This window comes from Apus apus, chromosome 1 (genome assembly GCF_020740795.1).
Source record: "Apus apus isolate bApuApu2 chromosome 1, bApuApu2.pri.cur, whole genome shotgun sequence".
In the NCBI taxonomy this organism is placed as follows: Eukaryota; Metazoa; Chordata; class Aves; order Apodiformes; family Apodidae; genus Apus; species Apus apus.
Window position 1 is genome coordinate 171910878 of NC_067282.1, and position 21520 is coordinate 171932397.

Sequence of the window (21520 nt, forward strand, 5' to 3'; positions counted from 1 at the left end):
AGGAGAACGAGTATTTCAGAATGGCTTCTCATATGTGCATATTACACAATGAAAAGTGCTTGTCTAATTTACGTTAAGTGGATTAAACTAACTGACAAATAATAGTAATAGAAGTGCTCAATCAGCTTCCATAGACAGTTATGGAACAACAGCTACTGACTCAAAGTTCTTCCAAGTTATCAACACTAACACCAACCTGGAATTCAGACTTGATGAGTGAACCTTGTAGGGTGCGAGTCTAACACTAGACTTTTCCATGTTTAATAATAGACACGATAGATAATAATTACACTTTGATTGTCTGCTTGTTCTTTAAGAAGGCATGACAAAAGATACCCTTAGAAATTATTTGTGTTGTTTGTTGCTGAGGCCTCTGCTTCCAGAACAACAAGAAGGAGAGCCTTAACTCAGACATAGTCTTCCCCCTAATACAGGTAGATAAAATTGCCTATGGTATCAGACCCGAAAACACCAGTTTGCCTTAAGCTAGCTTTTCACAGTAATGAACATGGAAGTACAGAACTGTACCAAGCCAAATGTATATACTGAATCAAACCAGAACTTATTATTACCAAAACATGCTGGGAAATTAAACATATAGTAAGGACAAGGCTTTACCAGTTTGGCTTGGCGTCACCGATGTGTTCCCTGTGTTTGGTACAAGAAATAGTGACTGGATGAAGGACCCCAGTGCATTCACAATATCACGGAAAACTTTAGTGGAATGTTGTTTCATATCATATGACTGACAAAAGGACCTGGAAAATATTTTATAAGATATAATAAGTATTTGAAAAATTAGGACCTAAAGCATATTTTAACACCAACTTCCCTCCCTCTTCACACTGTAGACTAAAGCACATTTTAACTGCAAATATTTAGGTGAATGATAAAATGTCAACTTTGGTAAATGCTCCTTTGACACCGGTAAGACAGAGAGGTTTTGGAACACTGAAATAACTATAATTCAGCCCTTCTGAATAATGAGCATTGCCTAATGCTTTATTTAAAGTTATCATGAAGAGTTTATCGCATTTAAGTTCTGATATATTTATAATGTTTTAGGAAGCATTTTCCATTAAATAAAACTTAACAGATTTCTTAAATTTTAAGTAAAGGTGAAACTCAATATATTTAATACCGTAGCAGCTGAGGTTGCACACAAAGCCTGTGAATGGATTCTACTGCAACAGCTCTTAGCCACTGTGGTTTGTCTGCATCCAGAAACTTAACCAGCAGTGAGAGGAAGATTTCACATTCTGTTACCTAAAAGATACAGTTTATGGCTGTTAAATTAAAAGAAAAAGCCTCCTGCAAAATATTTTCTCAAAAAAACTTGTTTCATCTTAGGAGTACTACCTAAGTTTTGCGCAGGATCTAAAAAACTCCAACAAGCATTTGTTCAAAATTATACAGAAACACAACTAAAAATCACATTTTTGCCAAGCTAACACCACATATGCAATTGTATTCAAGGAGTTTAATTCCTCACAGACATTTCAGTTCTTACATGTGCTACAGTAAACAAATGATATGGAAAATATATTTTTTTAGCACGTATGCAAAATTTAGGAGGTAAGAACAGATGAACATGTGTTTTTTATGCAAATGCTGTCAACAGCTTTAGCAACACAAGTCTATTGCCTATAATAATTGCCTATTACCAATTATTAACATGGCACAGCAATCAACATTACCTAATCCCAGGCTAACAACTTAAGATCAAAAGGTTCCCAAAACCTTAACTGAAAGGTAGTCAAGTAAGAAAGGACAACAGCTGATCTACTCTGAGAATTTATAGAAGCCCTTGTTTAATAAAATCATACATGTAGAATACATGTAAACACAACATAAGAAGAAAGGAGTACTAGTTCTTTCTTCTCTCAGTGTATGTCAACAGTTCCCAAGAACTAATTAATACTATTACTGATCACAGTACTGGCATACACATAGAAAAACAATTGCATAAAGAAAATCTGACCATATTCTTACCAGCAAACTGTAAAACTGCTTAATCAAAACCGAAACTACTCTCAGCAAACGCATACAGATGGGAAAGTATGGTTTTTCCACTGGTGCTGGGGAAGATGACATGCTGGAACCTTGCCTGAATTTGATATTTGGGGAGAAGAGCTTTATAACAAGAGGGCACACCCTTTCTTTAAGAAGAAAACTGAATTCCTGATGCTGAAAGAGAAAACAGCACAAATTATAAGCAAATTTAATTGGTACCAGTAGCTCTGATGATGCATCTTATTTACGTTTACTGTTATGATAAAGCCCTCTGAAGTCATGTAAATCTTGGTGTAAATTACACAATCAGGAAATGAAACGGAAGAATGGCAGACACCATTAACAAGCTATGATGAAATGACATGGTCAGGTTCATACCATGCACCCCTCTTCTTGTATTTTGCAAATTAAAATAGGCTGCTAATACATAATTTATTAGATATTTAATTTTTAGTCTAGATACTCTTAGCAAAAATGTGTTATTTATATGCAGTAGATCCACACAAGTCCTAGTTATGACTCCTCCTGCTTTGCAAGTGGGATGAGGTTACACTTTTCATAGAAATAACAATGCCACAAAGGTGTCATATATCATGCAGGATAAAAAAAATGCATCTTTGGAGGATATATAAATGGGAAAGAGTGAAACAGAATACAATATGCTTTACAAAATACACAACACAAACCAAGTGTATGAGAACAGAAAAAAGTGGGCAAAAAGAACACAGTACTTTTCTATCACAAAAACCCAACAGGTACAAGCTGCAAATCCTTTTGGTAAGCAGTACTCATGCTAAATTAAATAGGAGTTAATGAAGCATAAATTTTACTAGTCCTGTGAACAAAAGTGTTCCAATTTTCTCTCCAAGAACTACTCACTTGTAGAAAGACTTGAGGAAAGTCATTGAGGACTGACTCAAGAAGTTCAAGGCCAAATGTTCGGGTCATTTCTGTCATACCCACGAGCCAATAGGGAGCATCAGCATTAACTAACTGACAAAGATCCTTAAAAAGAAATACAACATTTACATTCTGTGCACATTCCTGTACTGGCATACGTTTTCTAAGTCTACAACAAAATTTACACTTTCTCCCTCTCCCTGAAGAATTTTCAAATTTCAACATAACTTTTCCTGAGATACTTCTTTCACATAAATTATTAAGCAAAAAAAGTTTCTAAAAGAATTATTAAACTTTGCTGTTATCCTTGTAGCAATTGTGTTAATTCTGCCCTCAAAAATATCCAATTTGCGAAGGCAAGAAGATTTTTATTGGTGAGATGAATACAACTACTATTTTATTCCACTTTAATACACAATACCAAGCCCACGAAGCACGACTGAACTACAGTAGCAGTATTTGGCTCATGGAAAAAATAATATTGATTTTAATGCAGACATGAATGCTTAGCTATTATTTAAGATACATAGTAAAAGATTTTCCTAGGCCACTTTGTCTTCATTTTCCAGTCATAACCCTGGGATACAACATACATTGCCAATTACAATAAATGCACATAAGAAAGACTGAGACTCTGGCCAAGGACCTTGTCAGTATGTCAACAGGAAAGTTTTGAGATTTCTTACAGAGATGAACAAGCACCCAATCATAATGTATGCACCCAATGCAAATGTATAAATATAAGCTCCCAACTACCTGAAAAAGCATATATGCATCTTTAGCACATGGCTTGAGTGTACTGACAGATCTTCTGTTACTGTTTCCTTGAACTGCAACTGGCTGGTCAACAGTATCTGTGTAACAGAAAAACAGTTTTGTGAACAAAGGAACTGTTGAAAATCAAGTACCTTTTAAGTGTTCTTAAAAAGATTCTAGGAGGATGACCAGGTGGTTCTTCTGCAACTTATCATGTCTACGAAAATAAACATTAGATTGAATAACAAAGATCAGGAATACCAAGCATATCTTTCCAATAGAAGTTCTCTTCAAAACTATTACTGCCATGTATTTCACAGTAACCTCAGTTACCTTCACCTTAAATGACACTTTCACCTCAAATTCCTTCACAATACTAACCTGAAGACCAGTTCTCACTGCTTGAAAAAAACCTAGGTTTTACATATTGCTGTAGTGACATGGACTTGACACAATGGCTAAGGATTTCATCTCCTTTGAATGCAAGTAAATGTATAAAGAAAGCAAAAAAGAATAAAGCCTATGACTTTTTAAGTACTATTTATAGACTTTCTACTACTTTTTTATCTGAAAAATCAACACACATTTTGATGTGGGTGCAGAAAACAGGTTAATACCAGCAAGGAGAGCAAGAAGCACACCCACCTTTGTATCGTTCATCTTCAGCGACCACCCTCTCAAATACCACCGTAACGACCTGCCGCACCGTGGCTGCCGCAGTGTTGTTTGTGATATTATCTTTAGTGAAGTGCAGTCGAAAACAAAGTACAATGGCCTGGAAGGGGGGAGAAAAAAATAATCCCCTTACAACAGTATATTTTCACCTTTTAGCTAAGACACCTGATTGAGGAACGTTCTCCACTACAGTTTGTCAAAAGGTTGCCTGAAAAAAAATTGTTTTTATCATTCTGGTTTTTCAAATATAAAATGAGTTTTATGGCTTACTGTAGCCAAATACCTCTTTACTAATCCTCCCCAAAGGCAATCTAGAAGTGGTATTAACTGAAGACATTATGATGTGTCAATAAAACTACAATTGTCATACAGAGAATACACAGTAATCAACCACATAAAACAACTTTCATGAATACTAATGTCAAAAGGGTATTAGGATTACACAGTTAATCACAGAAAGGTCAGCCAACTCCAAAGCTAAAATGCCATTCCTCACCTACATTAAATCCCAATACTTTTACAGCCACATTGCCTAGACTGCAATTATTCCTCTCTAAGGCGCATGTTTTAATGTGTCACTGTGCTGGCAGTGATCTGAATACTGTTTCCCATTGGATTTCATGTTACCTCTAACACACAGTTTAATACTTAATTCATACTTAATTTTGAAAATGAACATCTGTATGTGCAGTGAAACCTGTATTTCTTGTTCTTTTGTCCTTGTTTGGGTTTCTTGCACTTGCATGAATCTCAATCACACCCAGCCATAGTGCTGCATGCTCTGAGACATACAAGATTCAGAATTTTTTTTGCTTCTTTTTCGTGTAAATGATTTGTGGGCTTTGCCCAGATGGTATCTCCATGGATTCTGAATTTTTACAACACAATCATACACCTCTGGACTTTCAGAAGATACTGCATTATTCTCTAGGTTAATCTAACAGTATTTGCCTGTATTAAGGGGCTTTTCAAGATGGTTTGCCAGTAATTTTCTTCAAGCTGAAACATATTCTGATATTCTCTAAGAACTTTTCAACTTTAAATAAACCAACTTTCAGACATTCCTCGAAAGAATCTTAAGGGAAACAAACCAACAAATGCTAAATTTTAGCCATGTCAATTATTGTTTATATTTGGTTAAGTGAGAAACTCTAGTAATTTAAGGCTTGGATAGTATCAAGAAATGTCACAGGACAGGTTTTTTTCTTACCCCTGTCAGAGCCTACCCAGATTTTACTAGATGTCTCAATGTACTAAATTTTAACTTGCACTAAGGAAATCGTTAGAAGTACAACAATTAGATTCTCCAGTATTTGTATTATGTGGCCCTGCTTCTGGATCAGGACACAAGAAACGAAAAAGACATGCTGGGAAAGACTTTCCTGAGTTATTTGACACTGCTGTACCCACATGCTCTTGTGATTGGTGTCCAAAAGGAGGAAGTTTCTAAACATGAGAGAGAGGCAGGGAGAGAGGGGAGAGAGGCAGGGAGGGACGGAGAGGATATATGGAGGCAGGGGAAGAAGAATAAATGAAGGCAGTGATGAGAAGTAGCTTCTATTCTGCCATTTATATGTTTTATAAATTTTCTCTTATCCTCCTGCCTTATGCAGATCTTTAGCTTCATTTTCCTTTCATGTTTTTCCTTCCCTTGGTTAAGCAGATTAATGTAGCCAGGGTCTGGCGGCCGGAAGATCTCGTGCTGTACGGAAAGACAGGGCCCCTCCCCCCCCCCTCAGGACAGCCAATAGTGTATAGACTGTGATGTAAGCAAAACGGATGTGACGTTACTCAAGCTATATAATGCCGTGCCGCATGGCAATAAAGGCCATTTTGCCATCCACCACATTGGTGTCTGTGTGCATATGGACCGAGCGACCAGGGGTTGGTCGCCGTGCCGTTCCTGAACCAGGTCGCCTTGCCTTTCCGAAGGCAACAAGTGGTGCCGAAACCCGGGAGTCGAGGGATCTCGCCCCGAATCGGGAAATCGCCTGGAATCTGGTGAACGGCGGCCGGAGCGGTAAAACCAGCCCGGCGGACGCCCCGGACCAACAAGGAGGAGGACGCTCCGGGACCAACGAGGATTGAGGCACTCGTGAAGGTCGAAATGGAAACCCTTGTGAAGGTCGTATTACAAATACATAAGCAGTGGGGGATTGATTGTAAGCCCAAAGATTTTACTCTTGCTGTTGCGAGACTTTTGCAAACCGGGGTCATTGAACAGCCGGTGGATATTCTCCACCCTGAGGTGTGGGACAAATGTACTAAGGCTTTAGCCAAGGAGACAATGTCTTCGGGTAGTGGAAAAAACCTGAAATCGTGGGGGAGGGTCGTGCAGGCTCTGGAGAAAGCCCTACGAGAACAGGAGACCTGGAGGGAGGCAAAGAATTGTTTAAAGGTCATCCCGAAACTGGGAGTCGGGGCGGCCACACAGACCTTGCACCCCCCGGGCGGTGACGATTCCGCCGAGCCCGGGGATCCGGGGGGAGGCGAGACAAAAACATTGGAATCTCCGCCCGCTTTGACCCCCCCGCGCAGCCCCAGCCCCGATCGGCGGGGGGGCGGCGCGGCCCCACGGTCCCCGGAGCCACCACGGTCTCCGGACCCCCCACGGTCCCCGGAGCCCGACCCGCTCACGGAGAGGCTTAGACGAGCCGTATCCTTTTGGCGCGGGCTGGCTGAAGAGGCCAGGGGCGCCACGGAGATACCGGGGTCTGAGGAGCTCTGGGCGGAACCGCCGCCATGTGCGCCCCAAGATGGCGCCGAGCGCAAGAGGAGGGAGCGGGGCGAAGGCGCACGTGGCGGGGGCGGGGAGGAGGCGCCGGCATCGCTGGGCGTGCACGAGCGGCAGGGGGAGGGGGGCGTGAGCAAAGGGCGGAGCCAATCAGAGCCACCCGCCTTATAGGGCAAACAGCCCGCCCCGCAGGGGGCGGGGTGAGCCAGGAGGGAGGGAACCGGCCACTCGCAGAGGAGGGGGGCGGGGCCGGAGTCCGCCCGCCCATGACGGAAGGGGGCGGGGCCGGAGCCCGACAAAAGGGCACTGGCAACCGGAAGCGGCCGGTCAGTCGAGCTCTGACTTCGGGTCAGACACGGACTGGAGTGAGGAGTTCGCAACGGATTCAACTTCAGAGGAAGAGGAAATGGGAATAAATACAGTCAAAAGCAAATATATCCCAATCCAAAATAAAAATAAAATCCGAAATAAAAAAGGACTGCAAAGGGAAGAATTCCCTTTCACTGATTGGAAAGGAATAAAAATTGCATGTGCTGATTTGGTCCCACCAACCACACTAGCATTCCCGGTCCGGCTAACAGAGGGGGGACAAAGGGTCTTTTCACCAATAAACCTTAAGGACATACATACAATTATTAAGGCAATTGCGGACAAAGGACTCAATTCTGCTATGGTCACCAGCCTCATAGATGGCCTTTTTGGGGGAGATGATCTGCTCCCATTTGATATAAATCAAGCCTGTAGAATGATCTTTGACGGAGCAGGGATGTTTGTGTTTAAACAAGAATGGGAGGACCACTGTACAAGGCAACTAGCCCAGGTGACCGGGGCAGACCACCCACTCTACGGCTCCACACTGCAGCGGCTGATGGGTAAAGACCCAACAATGATCACCCCCCAGGCGCAGGCCCAGGGCCTGCGGGTCCATGAAATTATGGCAACCACTCGCGCAGCCAGAGAAGCCATTCACGCAACTTCCAGAACTGTTGTCAAGCCATCGCCGTGGTCCTCGATTAAGCAAAAGGAAAGTGAGAGTTTTGCACAATTTGTGGATCGCCTCCAGGCAGCAGTTGACTCCTCAACCCTGCCCGCGGAAGCAAAAGGCCCAGTTGTCGCAGACTGTTTACGTCAGCAGTGTAACTCAGTAACCAAAGAAATCATACGTTCACTGCCAGTGAGGTCGAGTATCGCGGACATGATTAGGCACGTCGCAAGGGAAGAGCATCTAACCCCAATTCAGACTGCTGTTAATACCATGATGGCTAATGTGATGGCATGTTTTAAATGCGGTCAGGCGGGGCATATGGTAGCAAACTGCCCTCGGTTGGGGGACCCACCAACAGCGCTCCCCCCGCACCAGAATCGACCCAGAGGACTCTGTTGGGTTTGTGGAAAGAAGGGACATTTCGCCAGGGAATGCAGATCTAGAAACCAGGGAAACGGGAGGGGGAGAGGGCACCAGGGCCGTGCACAGCCCTCTCCCACGTGGGACATGAGGCGGCCCAACCATACCAACCGCGGATGGGGTGGAATGCATCCGAACCCGCAGCACCCTCGAGAAGCAACCAACTTTATGGCTCAACCAACAATCCAGCCAAACCTGCCCCTACCTCAGGAACAGCAAGGACCACCTTTTGGGGGCGAGACCCCAGGGTGGCCCTGGCAGTGAAATGTGATAGCCCGCCAGTGGTTTGGGGGATCTGTTCCCTCTGCAATACCTTAAATGATATCACCATTAGTGTTCCCTTTTTGATTGACACTGGAGCAGATGTTACAGTCATTCCCGAAACAAACTGGCCCCAGCACTGGAAATTGGAGAATGCCCCCATGGTGGGCGGAGTCGGAGGACTAACCCAGGCTCGAAAGAGTGCTCAATTAGTAGCGATCACGCTTCACACGGAAAAAGGACCAGAGAAAACCATCACCCTCTTCCCATATGTCATGCCTGGAGTCCCACCCCTGTTGGGAAGGGACGCTCTAGCCCTTTTGAAAGCCAGGGTGACAAATTTACCGTGAGGGCCACTGCCGCACACCCACTTCCACCGATCAGACAGATGTGGAAATCGTCTGACCCAGTGTGGGTCGAGCAGTGGCCCCTGCCAAAGCCTCGAATGGACGCTCTTCTTGAACTAGTTGACCGAGAACTACAACGAGGTCACATAGAGCCTTCCACCAGCCCATGGAACACCCCAGTTTTCGTAATCCCCAAACGGTCTGGTGAAGGGTTTCGTCTCCTTCATGACCTGCGAGAAGTAAATAAGAGGATACAACCAATGGGTCCTGTCCAAACGTTATTACCTATGAACTCCATGATACCAGAAGGACAACCTTGTGCCGTCCTTGATATTAAGGACTGTTTCTTTTCAATACCCCTGCATGAAGAGGACAAGGAGCGGTTTGCTTTTTCTGTCGTGTTCCCAAACAGCCAACGCCCTAACCTGCGCTTCCAGTGGAAAGTGCTGCCTCAGGGAATGATCAACTCACCTACCATCTGCCAGATTGCAGTGGATCGGGCGCTGGCACCGGTTCGGCACAGTGACCCGACAGCGACTATCATTCAGTACATGGACGATATCTTGATTGCCGCGCCGTCAGGAAGTCAGGTGGACCACCTGGTATCAGCAGTTTCGGAAACTTTAAAAACAAACGGGTTCGAAATTGCGAGCGCAAAAGTCAAAAGAGGACCATGTGTAACCTTTCTGGGAGTGGGGATCACCAGTTCTTATATAACACCCCCCCAAATTAAAATCCGTCGGGACATCAGAACACTCCACGACATGCAACAATTAGTGGGGTCCTTGCAATGGCTCCGCAATATTGTCCTGATACCCCCCGAAATCATGGCCCCCCTGCATGATCTTCTAAAAGGAAAGAACCCATGGGAACAAAAAACTCTGACAACAGAAGCAATGAACTCCCTCGATTTCATCGAGCAACAGGTATCATCAAGCACGCTTGCCAGGTGGAACCCAGGTGTTCCACTCGACCTGTACGTACATTTCACAAAGGGAGGGGGAGTAGGGACACTGGCCCAGGGGCCACCTGAAAAAGCCCAGCCAATACAATGGATAGTCCTAGGAAAGCCATCACATGCATTCTCTCCAGGAGTCGAGTGCCTTGGCAATCTCATCATGAAAGGTAGAAAGCTCGCCCTAAGACACCTAGGCATCGAACCTGCCAGGATATTCCTACCCTTCCGCAAACAGCTCCCAATACAATCAGTGACCATGTCAGAGTATTTAGCTACAGCCCTTGTCGGATTTGGTGGAGAAGTTCGGTACGCTGCAAAGCCCCCCTGGACTCAAATGCTGGAAATCGTCAACATTGACATCCCACAGAAGATCATGGACCGGCCCCAACAGGGACCAACAGTCTTCACAGATGCATCCTCAACAACCTCAACCGCGGCGGCAGTGTGGCAATCAGGAGAAGAATGGCACAGCATCAAAATGACCGATTGTGCGCTTTCAGTTCAGCAGCTAGAAGCGATGGCCATAGTGCTGGCATGTGGACTGTTTCCAACGGAACACCTTAACATAGTGACCGATTCGATGTTCGTGGCCAAGCTTTGCTTAGCCATGTCAGGACCCAGCGTGTCAACATCAGCAGTAGCCCTAATGCTGGAAGAAGCACTCTCTTCTCGAGAGGGCACCATATCGGTCATCCACATCAACAGCCATAACCCGGTCAAAGGGTTTTTCCAAACTGGCAATGACAAAGCAGACGCCGCTGCAAAAGGAGTGTGGGCGCTAAGGGATGCCCGGCAGTTACATGAGTCTCTTCACATCGGGGCCAAAGCGCTAGCGAAGAAATGCGGGATTTCTGTCACTGATGCGAAACACGTAGTTGCTACATGTCCTCACTGTCAGAAAGCACCACTGTGGTCCAGTGGAGTCAACCCCAGAGGTCTCAAGGCCTCTGAAGTGTGGCAGACAGACTTTACACTCTGTCAGTTGCTGAAACCTCGAGCGTGGCTAGCAGTAACTATGGACACCTATAGCGGAATGAGCGTAGCCACACAACACCCCAAAACCGACTCCAAAGCGACCATCCAGCATTGGATAACGGTCATGGCATGGCTTGGTATCCCTAGTCAGATCAAAACAGACAATGGCCCAAATTTTGTTTCCAAATCAGTCCAGACATTTGCTCTGAAATGGGGTATCACCCTAATACATGGCATTCCATACAATAGCACAGGACAAGCCATAGTCGAAAGAGCAAATCAAACCCTGAAAACTAAGTTAGAGGTGCTGGCAAAGACAGAGGGTTTTGTCAATGTCATCCCCTCAGGAGACCAAGCACGCCTGCTAGCGACTGCTCTTTTAGCACTGAATCAATTTCCTAGAGGGGAAGAGATGAATAGCCCTACACAAAAACATTGGGCCACTCAAGCGCTAGAAGAAGGCCCGTTGGTTATAATTAGAAATGAGCTAGGGGAATGGGAACAAGGGTGGAGGCTAGTCCTTACAGGGCGAGGGTATGCTGCAGTCAAAAAAGATGGGAAAGTCAAGTGGTGTCCGCTTAAGTCTATTAAGCCTGACCTCCAGAATGAAACTAATGAAAACTGTAAGTTTTTATCCACAGAACCGGATCACCAGACGTCCTCGTAACCTGCACGCCCCGGCAACGAGAGAGGACGGCAAGTCAACAAGCATGCTGTCTGCATCCGAGAGTCTCACGCTGGCGGACTCCAAACAACAACGATATAGCCCCCGTGGGAGGAGGCTACAATGTATTTGTGTAATCTTGATTCTAGCGCTAGTCACTAAAGGACAGGCAGAACCAGAGTACCACCCCCATCGTCCATTCAGGTGGGTCCTACAAGACCCTGACAAATTGATAAAGGAAAACTTAACAGCAGGTACCCCGACTTTTATGGTAACAGTTGGTGACTTATTCCCCGGGTCAGCGCTGGTCAATAAACCCGGATGCGAACCATCATGCAAACCAATATGGGGAACATATTGGTGCCCCAGCTCAAACCCAGGAAAGAGCTATTGCAACTATCCAGGTTATTATTTTTGTGGGTATTGGGGATGTGAGACAATTGTAACAAGTGATAGATGGAAACCGGAGACAGATGACGAATTTTTGCGGGTAACCTGGGGACCACATGGGTGTAAACATCCAACTTTTGCGGTGGATGGAGTGATATATCGTAGAGGCAAATATACTTGCACCCATTTGAAGTTGGAAATCTTACATCCAAATGATGCGGGATGGGCTATAGGGAAAAAGTGGTCAGTATTTCTTCACTACGGTGGCACAGATCCAGGAAGGGTGATAAAAATTATCAGGCTTATACCACAAGCACCCCAAGCAGTCGGGCCTAACCCGGTTCTTAACCCACGAATACCCACAACCGAAGCCATCACACCCTTAACGACACACACCACCAATATCATCGATAGGAACCCTCTTTGGAAAATGATAGAAGCTAGCTACCAAGTGCTGAACAAAACCAACCCGAATCTCACGGAGCACTGCTGGCTGTGTTATGGAGTAAAACCACCCTTTTATGAGGCCATAGGAGTCAGCAACACACCCATATGGGTAAATAGTACAAATCCGGCTCAATGTAACTGGAACATAGAAAAGCAAGGGATTACACTAGCACAGGTGGTGGGAAGTGGCATATGTATAGGTAAAGTCCCAATACACAAAAAACAACTGTGTATTAATATGATACAAGGTAAAATCCCTGCAAAGTGGTTAGTACCAGCCACCAATTCCAAGTGGGTTTGTTCTATTATGGGAGTTACACCTTGCTTGTTGTTGGACAAATTTGACGAATCCTCAGAATACTGTGTCCAGGTAGCTATAGTCCCCAAAGTCTTTTACCATCCCGAAGACGTTGTCTATGACTCTCTAATTACCCCTGAACACCATCTGTTAAAACGAGAGCCTTTTACAGCAATAACAATAGCTACTCTAATGATCCTAGGAGGTGCGGGAGTAGGTACAGGAGTGGCATCATTGGTCCAACAAAATAAAGAATTTAATGCCTTGAGAACAGCAGTAGATGAGGACCTGGCAAGAATTGAACAATCAATAAGTGCCTTAGAACAATCACTTAGATCATTATCTGAAGTTGTGTTGCAAAATCGGAGAGGGTTAGACCTTATGTTTTTACAACAAGGGGGAGTGTGTGCTGCACTAGTGGAAGAATGCTGCGTATACGCGGACCACACTGGAATCGTGAGGGACACTATGGCCAAATTGCGAGAGGGATTGGAAAAACGGAAAAGAGAAAGAGAGGCACAACAAGATTGGTTTGCAGCATGGTTCAACCATTCACCATGGCTGAACACCTTGATATCTACCTTGATGGGACCGATCACAATGATCATGATAGCATTAATCTTTGGACCCTGCATACTGAACAGACTCGTGTCATTTGTCAGGAGCCGGTTAGAGACAGTTAACATCATGTTGGTAGAGCATCAACAATTGCTCTAGGAATATTTTTATACCCTGTTACCCCCAAACTACCTCAAGTTCAACATGCCTTGTATTTTTCTATTCAAGTTTACAGTATATATTTTTGAGATTGTTATACGTTTAAATTTTTTAAGATTGTTATAAAGTTTAAGATAGGAATAGGATGTTTTATATCTAGGATTTTTATACCTGTAGTTTTTTAGAACTGTTATATTTAGCCAATTTAATTATGCATAGGGAGGGGGGAAATGTAGCCAGGGTCTGGCGGCCGGAAGATCTCGTGCTGTACGGAAAGACAGGGCCCCTCCCCCCCCCCTCAGGACAGCCAATAGTGTATAGACTGTGATGTAAGCAAAACGGATGTGACGTTACTCAAGCTATATAATGCCGTGCCGCATGGCAATAAAGGCCATTTTGCCATCCACCACATTGGTGTCTGTGTGCATATGGACCGAGCGACCAGGGGTTGGTCGCCGTGCCGTTCCTGAACCAGGTCGCCTTGCCTTTCCGAAGGCAACAGATTAATAATGATTTTAATACCCACACATTTAAAGAACTAGGAAGTTATTTCATTAAGACCAGATGCAAAGAAAAACTGACAACTTTCCACCAGAGGGTATGTTTTCAAAATTTTTCCATTGTATTCTCTCTCTCAATAAATAAATAAACAAACAAACAAATAACTCTGCTATTAAACCAATATACTGATAATACAGCAAAATAAAAACCCAGCAATTTAGAATAATTTAAATCAAAGTATCCTTCTTAAGTTGAAAAAAAATTATAAAATGTAATGTAGAAGAGCAACTTACTTTAGACAGAACTTCACAGATCAGTAAAAATGTTTAATATAAGATACTTCAAAGACAAGTATCTTATAACTTAAGATTAAAATGGATCAGAATCCTTATTTTTTACCTTCCTTAAAATGGTACATTTAAAATAATGTAATAAAATTATCCCTCTTCTGACTGAAAGAGCAGTAGCTGGACTGCTTCCAAAAAAGAGATTTAAGGCAGGGTGGCAGGCAGCTTCTCCTAATATTTGCTTTATTAGGGAGAGCTTACAATGTGCTGTGTGCTCTGATTTCACTATCAAACATGCATATTATCAAATTAGCAGGTAAGAAGGACAGGCATTAGCCCAATATTGTTATTTAAAGTTGCGATTAAGAAAACTATTATTGAAGAGGAATTAAAATACAGATTGCAAGCTAAAACAAAAAATACAGAAGGAAGCTAAAACAAACCCTGTTTTCAGAGTCTAGATATCAAGACATGAGAGACATATCAATCAAAAAAGCCACTACTTCCAAATGCTTAATTTGTAAAATTTCTCCCTGTATTTCCTCTTGGATCTGGTAAGTACTTCAGTCGGCACTAACAAATTCTTACCTTGGATAGTGCTTCATCATGCACAACTGTATTGGTTGTTAAAAGTACAAGAACTGTCTGAAGCAATTTAAGTTCTTCAAGACTATTTTCCATCAGTTGCCAAAGCATATTAATAATGTTTCCTGCTGCAGCCTACAAAGAAATGGTATTTTAAAACAATTACGATGCTTACATACTGGTAACATCACGTGTACACATGGAAGAACAGCACTCTCATAAATGTGTATCATAACTGAATATGCCTGTTTGTCTTTACCACAGGACTACATTGAGAACATACATCAAAATTCATTGTCACAAGCTTCCCAAAATATCTGTAAAGAACTGATGACAGAAACCTCTTAATGCGTAGTACAAATCAAAGTGTGTACTTAATTTTCCAGATAGAAAAGACAGTACAAACACGTTTTACCCTCAAAATTCATCCATATCAGAGCAAAATAGGTGTAATTTTACATTATGCAAGCACAACTCAAAGCGTATTTTAACAGTATTATTTTAATCAGCTTCTTAACACACTATATATGCGGTACCATCACATGACATGACATTTACAGTGGCAGAGAACATACATCAATTTTATCTTAATTTTAAAAGTAACTTGTGTGAAAAACATAATACATAATGATAACACAGAATTTTGTGGATGCCACCTTAGGAATTATATTTATCAAGGACCATTACACGTTCTGATCCTGTACTGTAAGATTGCAAACTAAATGAGATGGTTTGAATTTTGATTAATTTCCTTCTGGAGTTCACTAATGTTTCCTCACCTCTTTCTTTTTTTCTTTCATAGTCAAAAAGGTTTTATTTTAAATTACAATTTTTGAAAAACAGATACCAGATAAGTATTTTGCAGACTATGCTCATTAGAATATAAACAGCCTCCCAAAAAAACCCAACAACATTCACCTGCAGTTTGACACCTGTATTTCTCACACTGAAATATTTTTGTATTTATATAAAAATTGATCTTACCTCTGAAACAACTTCATGGGACATGAGTCTCTGTATGGCTGCTAGACACAGCTGAGTGATCTTTGGTTCCTTTGTTCCACAACCCATTAGAAAAGGCTGAACTACCTCTGAGCTGTTCTCTTTCAATGCTTTCAAAAAGAGATACGGAAGAAGTCAATGTTTGGTACGTTGAAGAATACAATGCAAAACACATTAATCATACACATTAACAAAAAGCAACCTCCAGTCTTGGAAATGTGGGATTTACTCTCGCACCACAGGGAAAAACCCAGTGAAGACAGACACTGGGCTGCCACAGCTCACTTCTGCAATTACCCTGGTTGAGGCTCAAATCCCAAGCACCTTCTCCTTTACAGTCTCAAGTGACTTTCTCTTTCCAAATACAAATTAGCCATTTAGAGTGCATTTGGTTAAAAAGAATCTGTAAGGATCTGCCCACTCCAGAACTTTGTGGCCTTGTAGCAGTGACCAGCCTCAGGCTGGTAGCCTCCCCCTCCTGCTTTGCTTCCACTTGGTACCAAATTCAAAAGCAACACAAAGTGAGGCACACAGACACATATCAAAGCATGTGGCACAATGCAAAATGCCACTGACAAAACAAGAGAAAGACACTGGACTGTTCATATCTTAGGTACATAGACCTGGCCACGAATTTTTCAGCCACTGCTTTAGTGAGAAAAGGCAGTTTCTTAAAACGAAGCATTGCCAGGAGAAAACACAAGCTTCATGAACCTTTTGGTTTGGGATTTTTTTTCAGGAAAAAAACACTTTACAACGAATACAAGATTCCACACTGACAATTTACAAAGTTCTCCTCCATAAACATAATTCTAGAAGCCTGAGATAAACTTCATAAAATTAAAAAGGAAGAAAATATTTCTGGAGGATGAAAGGAAAGCATGACTCTGACGAGAGCCTTTTTGTTTGCAGGAGTGGTTATTCATCCATGCAAAGTTTTAAGATTTTAGCTGCTCATCGCCATTTCAGACACTAAAAGCTTCCTCAGAGATGAAAGTGCAATGTGTGTTCTTACACTAAATGTCATACACCGTGTGACACAGTGTCTACATGTAATAGGAGAAATGTGTTAATGGAAATATTTCAAAAACATTTTCACACAATGGATCTTCCCATGAACTAACAAAAAATACAGTCTCTCATAAGAATGCCAACATGATCTATTTTATTTCTTCTATTGTGCAATTTGAGTTTGGGTCTCAGAAAGTTGATTATTATGTATCACTAAAACTGTTTTGAAAAAAAAAAACAACAAAACATAAAAGTAAAAGCTATAAAAATATATTTTAGTAATTTTTTTCAACTGAAGGACTAACATAACTAGCAAGCTTCTATGAAAAGAATAGGCTAGTATAAATTATAGACGCCAACTAATAATAGCTCTTATAGGGTAATAATAACACATTTACAGTCCATACTTTAGTGAGTCTCTTCAGAGCCAGTACAGGCTCTATGTCCAGCTGACAGAGGCCGACCTTTCACTAAATGCCTCATGAAAAACAATTAAAATGTCAAATCAAATGTGAATTAATACAGTTCCACTGCCTGTGTAACAACCTGCTTTGATTTCCACAGGTTTTTAAACTTAATTATGAAGTAAATAAATGTGCTTTTAAAATATATGTATAAACATTATACACCAATACTACTCTCTTACAAAACACTGTCATTTTCAAATTAAAACAAAACATTGGGTACTTCATGAAAAACTGAATTTGCTCCCAATTAAGACATGCCTTTTAGACACAGAATCACAGAATGGCTTGGGTTGGAAGGGATCATCTAGTTCCAACTCCCCTGCCATGAGCCTGGAACCCTCCTGCCATGGGCATCTAACTGTCCATGTCTACATGCGAGCCAGATGTCTAAGCTGCCTTTATAGTCTATGAACACCTACAACACATGGCCAACAGATCCCAGAGAGTTCACTCCAACATGGGCACAAATGCTTCTTCATTCATATAAATTTCTTAATTACCACTAAATTCTAACCATTATGCAGAAAAAAGAAAGCAACACTTTTAAAAAGATACCACAAACTTTTTATCCTTAACATAAGACTCATAAGAAAGCTCTGTATGTCAAATATGGCATGAGAATTAATTTAAACCTTTTACAGTATTTTTCCTATAATCCATTAAAAAGAATAAGCTCAGAACAGAATCTATACAAGGAAGTTTACTATATGAAGCAGAAAAAATAATGTTTTGTAGACCTGGTTCGGTACCAATCACTAGAATAGCTTCAGTCTTTAAAAGCACACAATTTTTCCAGTTCTGCTTCTATTTTGGTACCAATACTATGTAAGAATATATTTAAAAAGAAATCTGTCATAATGAACCATATAAAAAAAGAAGTTTTGGAAAAGTAAAACTTAATCCATCATTGCATCAGCAAGATTTTAATTCTAATTAAAAAACCCCCACAACTTCTAAAACAAAAGTATGAATTGCACACCTCAGAGCCACGTGGAAACAATCTACCTCCTGTGATATAAAGCACAAGCCGACTTCTCTTTTGGAATTACTCAAATCCTCATAAATAAATTATAAAGCATGTACAGTCTAACATGAATGTACTCTGACACAGCTCAACTTAACTTTTCCAAGAGAAAGATGTTAGATCAATGACCTCAGCATTCTGGCAATTTAAACACATCTCACTAGACATAATATTACCTCTGTGTATTTGGCATTTTAAAATTGCATATATGTTCCTAATAATTATAATCCTACACAGTGTACTGCTTCAAGAATGTATCAGGTCAGCTTTTTCAAAACATTGTGATACAGCTGTTCTCACCTGTCTTAGTCAGATGACAGTTTACCTCAAAATATGAAGAAAAATCATATGCTGATCAAAACATTTATTTGGATTACTAGAATGTCTAGCAGATGTTCCTAAATCACCTAGCAGTCAAAAAGTATCTGCTTCTGTAGATTTCACACTTACAGTAGCCTTCTGCAGCTGCATTATTACTAAAGTATCCATACTATCTTTCCCCCCAAAAAATATAAATAGCAGATAGAAGACAACAGAGAACTTGACATTAATTTATTAGGTTACAATTGCTACCTCAAAAAATAAGAGTCCATAAAGAATTGGGACTGTTTAATGGCATTACATTTAAACTGTGGAATGTTATGATAACGTGCAAGCAAAGTACACGATCCCCTCTGTTCTGCAGTTTCTTACTGGGAAAAAAAGTTACCATTCTATTAGCAAAATTAACTAATCAAAAGAACTTTTAGAACTTGCTGTTTTTCCAAACCTTGTAACAACAAATCTGGGCAGGTTTTTTAATGAAGTAAATAAATACTAACTACATTCAAGTTTAAACCTTCCAAAAAATAAAAGAACTTACAAAATTTAACCAACTACCAAAAGGTGTTCCCTCAAAAAGACGGAAGACTGCCTCTCCAAGCCAAAATCAATAATCTTTCACATCTCTTCACTTTGAAATGAAGACAAAAAACCAAAGGATTTTGCAGGATTAAAAATGAGCTTTCTAAAATAGAAAGTTCTTCACACAGTGATATGCCAAAGAATGTTGACAGCTTCCCAAATTACTAGCTAGAGATTTCTCTTGTTCATTTGTATTTTGATATAGCTGACATTACCTGGCATAGTTTTCCCACTTATGTCAGCATTCATGACAGCAGTAAAAACAAAGAAAATAAACAAATAAAAAAGAGGCATTAAAGTGAAATACTGAGGGATGGGACTGCTACTTCAAATAATGCTAGAAAGTGCCTCCTTACCAATATATTTACATATCTTAAAACAAGAAATAGTTTTACCCCTGTTTCATTTGGACCTTTCAAATAATTTAGCATTTTAAGGATTCTGACTACAGTTGGGGTAGACACTTAAATATTAATACAGGGACATTCAAACTGGCCAAAGGCTTTACCAGCAACTGGCAAGAAACCATCATATTTAATAGAGCTGAAGAAAGTCAGTTATACCGTTTTAAGCACTTACAAAGCTGCAACTCAAAAGATACCTCCTGTCCCTCAAGGCAATGTTACATCCCAAATTGAATGACCTTGTCTCAGCTTTAGATGGATTTTTGCCTGCCAGGTACAAGTCTCCAAAGACTCTCATACTAAACACACAGATGAGGATCATACTGCAGAACTCCACACAGAGCACTCAACAACAGCTGTGGTGAACGTAGACAGTGAATAAAAAATTCAGAATTTGGAGTCCAAGCATTTCATGCTATTCTTCTAAGTGGATGGTTACTTTTGTAGATCCACAACTGAAAATGGAGACCTTCCTCAGCATCAGTACAGCACTAACATAAAATGGAAGTAGTATTAAAAAATCCTTATGGTACTGGATTTTTTGCTAGGTGCCCAAAAGTATCAGGTGCCCATCACTCATACAGTGCACACTAGAAAGCATGTAAGCTTATTATACATACCCAAGACATCTTTTTAACATTTTGATCTGTAACCCAAGTTTGTTTTTCCCACTGCATCCCAAATAATTACCTGCCAAAATATCAGTGTTCCGTGCAGCTATTGTTTTCACTTTTATTATTCCTGATTCAGCAGCCTGGAAAAGAAGAAAATAAGTAGTTCAGATGCTATTTCATACATTAGTATCTGGAAAGAAATAAGAATACTGAAGAAAAAAAAAAGTATAGCCTCAGCGCAAAGATGTTTTTTGTAGCGTTTTCAGTAAGCAGACCTAATGCAGAAGTGAAATAATTGTAGCTTCTGGAATTCCTTTCCAGAATTCCACAGGAAGGGGTATATTCTGTGGTTCAAAAGCTTCAGAAATCGTATTCTCAAGTACTACCTTCCAGTGCTATGAATGCAAAGAAAAATCAAGAGTAAACAAAAAAACTGTTACATAGTGGCATTACAGTTTCAAGTTGTGAAACAATTACCATTATATATAATCCGTCATTCCTAGAATTATAGAATCATCAAGGTTGGAAAAGACCTTCATGATCATCAAGTCCAACTGTCCACTCTACAACCCCTAACCACTAAATCATCTTCTGAAACAAATTCATTGGGTTGGAAGGCTGAAGAAACTGAGAACATCATTAACTATATCAATGATTAACACTTAAGCAATGAAATCAAGATAATAAACTGAATGTGGCACACGACACTTGAATATTATCACTTCTCTTTCAGCTGGGCAGCAGTATTTTCCATCTGAAAGCTAACACTTTCATTAACAAGAAGTATCAGAATGAAACCCATTTTCCCATGGAGTTTGTCTGTACAAATGCCCCATACAAATTATGCCTGGACATTACTACCAAGAAGCCTTCCTCACAATGCTCTCCATTCTTCCCAACACGCCATACAACCCACATCAACATTTCCTCCCCTTTCCCCTTAAGTATGACCCAAGAGACCAACAGCAGCCTCCTCTCCCTCATCCCTCCAGTAGGATCCAGAGGAGATTATGCATGGGCAGAGACTGGCTGGGTTGCAGGCAGGTGCTGCACAACTGAGCAGTCCACCAAGGAGATCACACACTGCTGCGAGGGACAAGCAATTCTCTCTTCAATGGTCCATAAAGGCTTCCCAGCGTAAATCACTAAAGTAAGGCTCTCTAATGAAAGCAAACCAAGCTG

General features: G+C 41.3%; 1 protein-coding gene across 5 annotated transcripts in view; it reads right to left on the reverse strand.

Annotated features, from left to right (window-relative positions):
• MON2 (MON2 homolog, regulator of endosome-to-Golgi trafficking) overlaps window positions 1-21520 on the reverse strand; it is an 87768-nt gene that overhangs the window by 53235 nt on the left and 13013 nt on the right. For 4 of the 5 annotated variants that reach the window (XM_051628302.1, XM_051628294.1, XM_051628311.1 and 1 more), the window contains exons 2-10: window positions 20415-20478; window positions 15898-16025; window positions 14917-15048; window positions 4315-4444; window positions 3670-3767; window positions 2893-3018; window positions 1993-2187; window positions 1142-1266; window positions 619-758 (exon numbers count right to left, since the gene is read on the reverse strand). In XM_051628302.1, the coding sequence (XP_051484262.1) occupies window positions 619-758; window positions 1142-1266; window positions 1993-2187; window positions 2893-3018; window positions 3670-3767; window positions 4315-4444; window positions 14917-15048; window positions 15898-16025; window positions 20415-20478 (1138 nt within the window). The remainder of the gene's footprint in view (window positions 1-618; window positions 759-1141; window positions 1267-1992; window positions 2188-2892; window positions 3019-3669; window positions 3768-4314; window positions 4445-14916; window positions 15049-15897; window positions 16026-20414; window positions 20479-21520) is intronic. The other variant, XM_051628329.1, reaches the window with a different exon arrangement.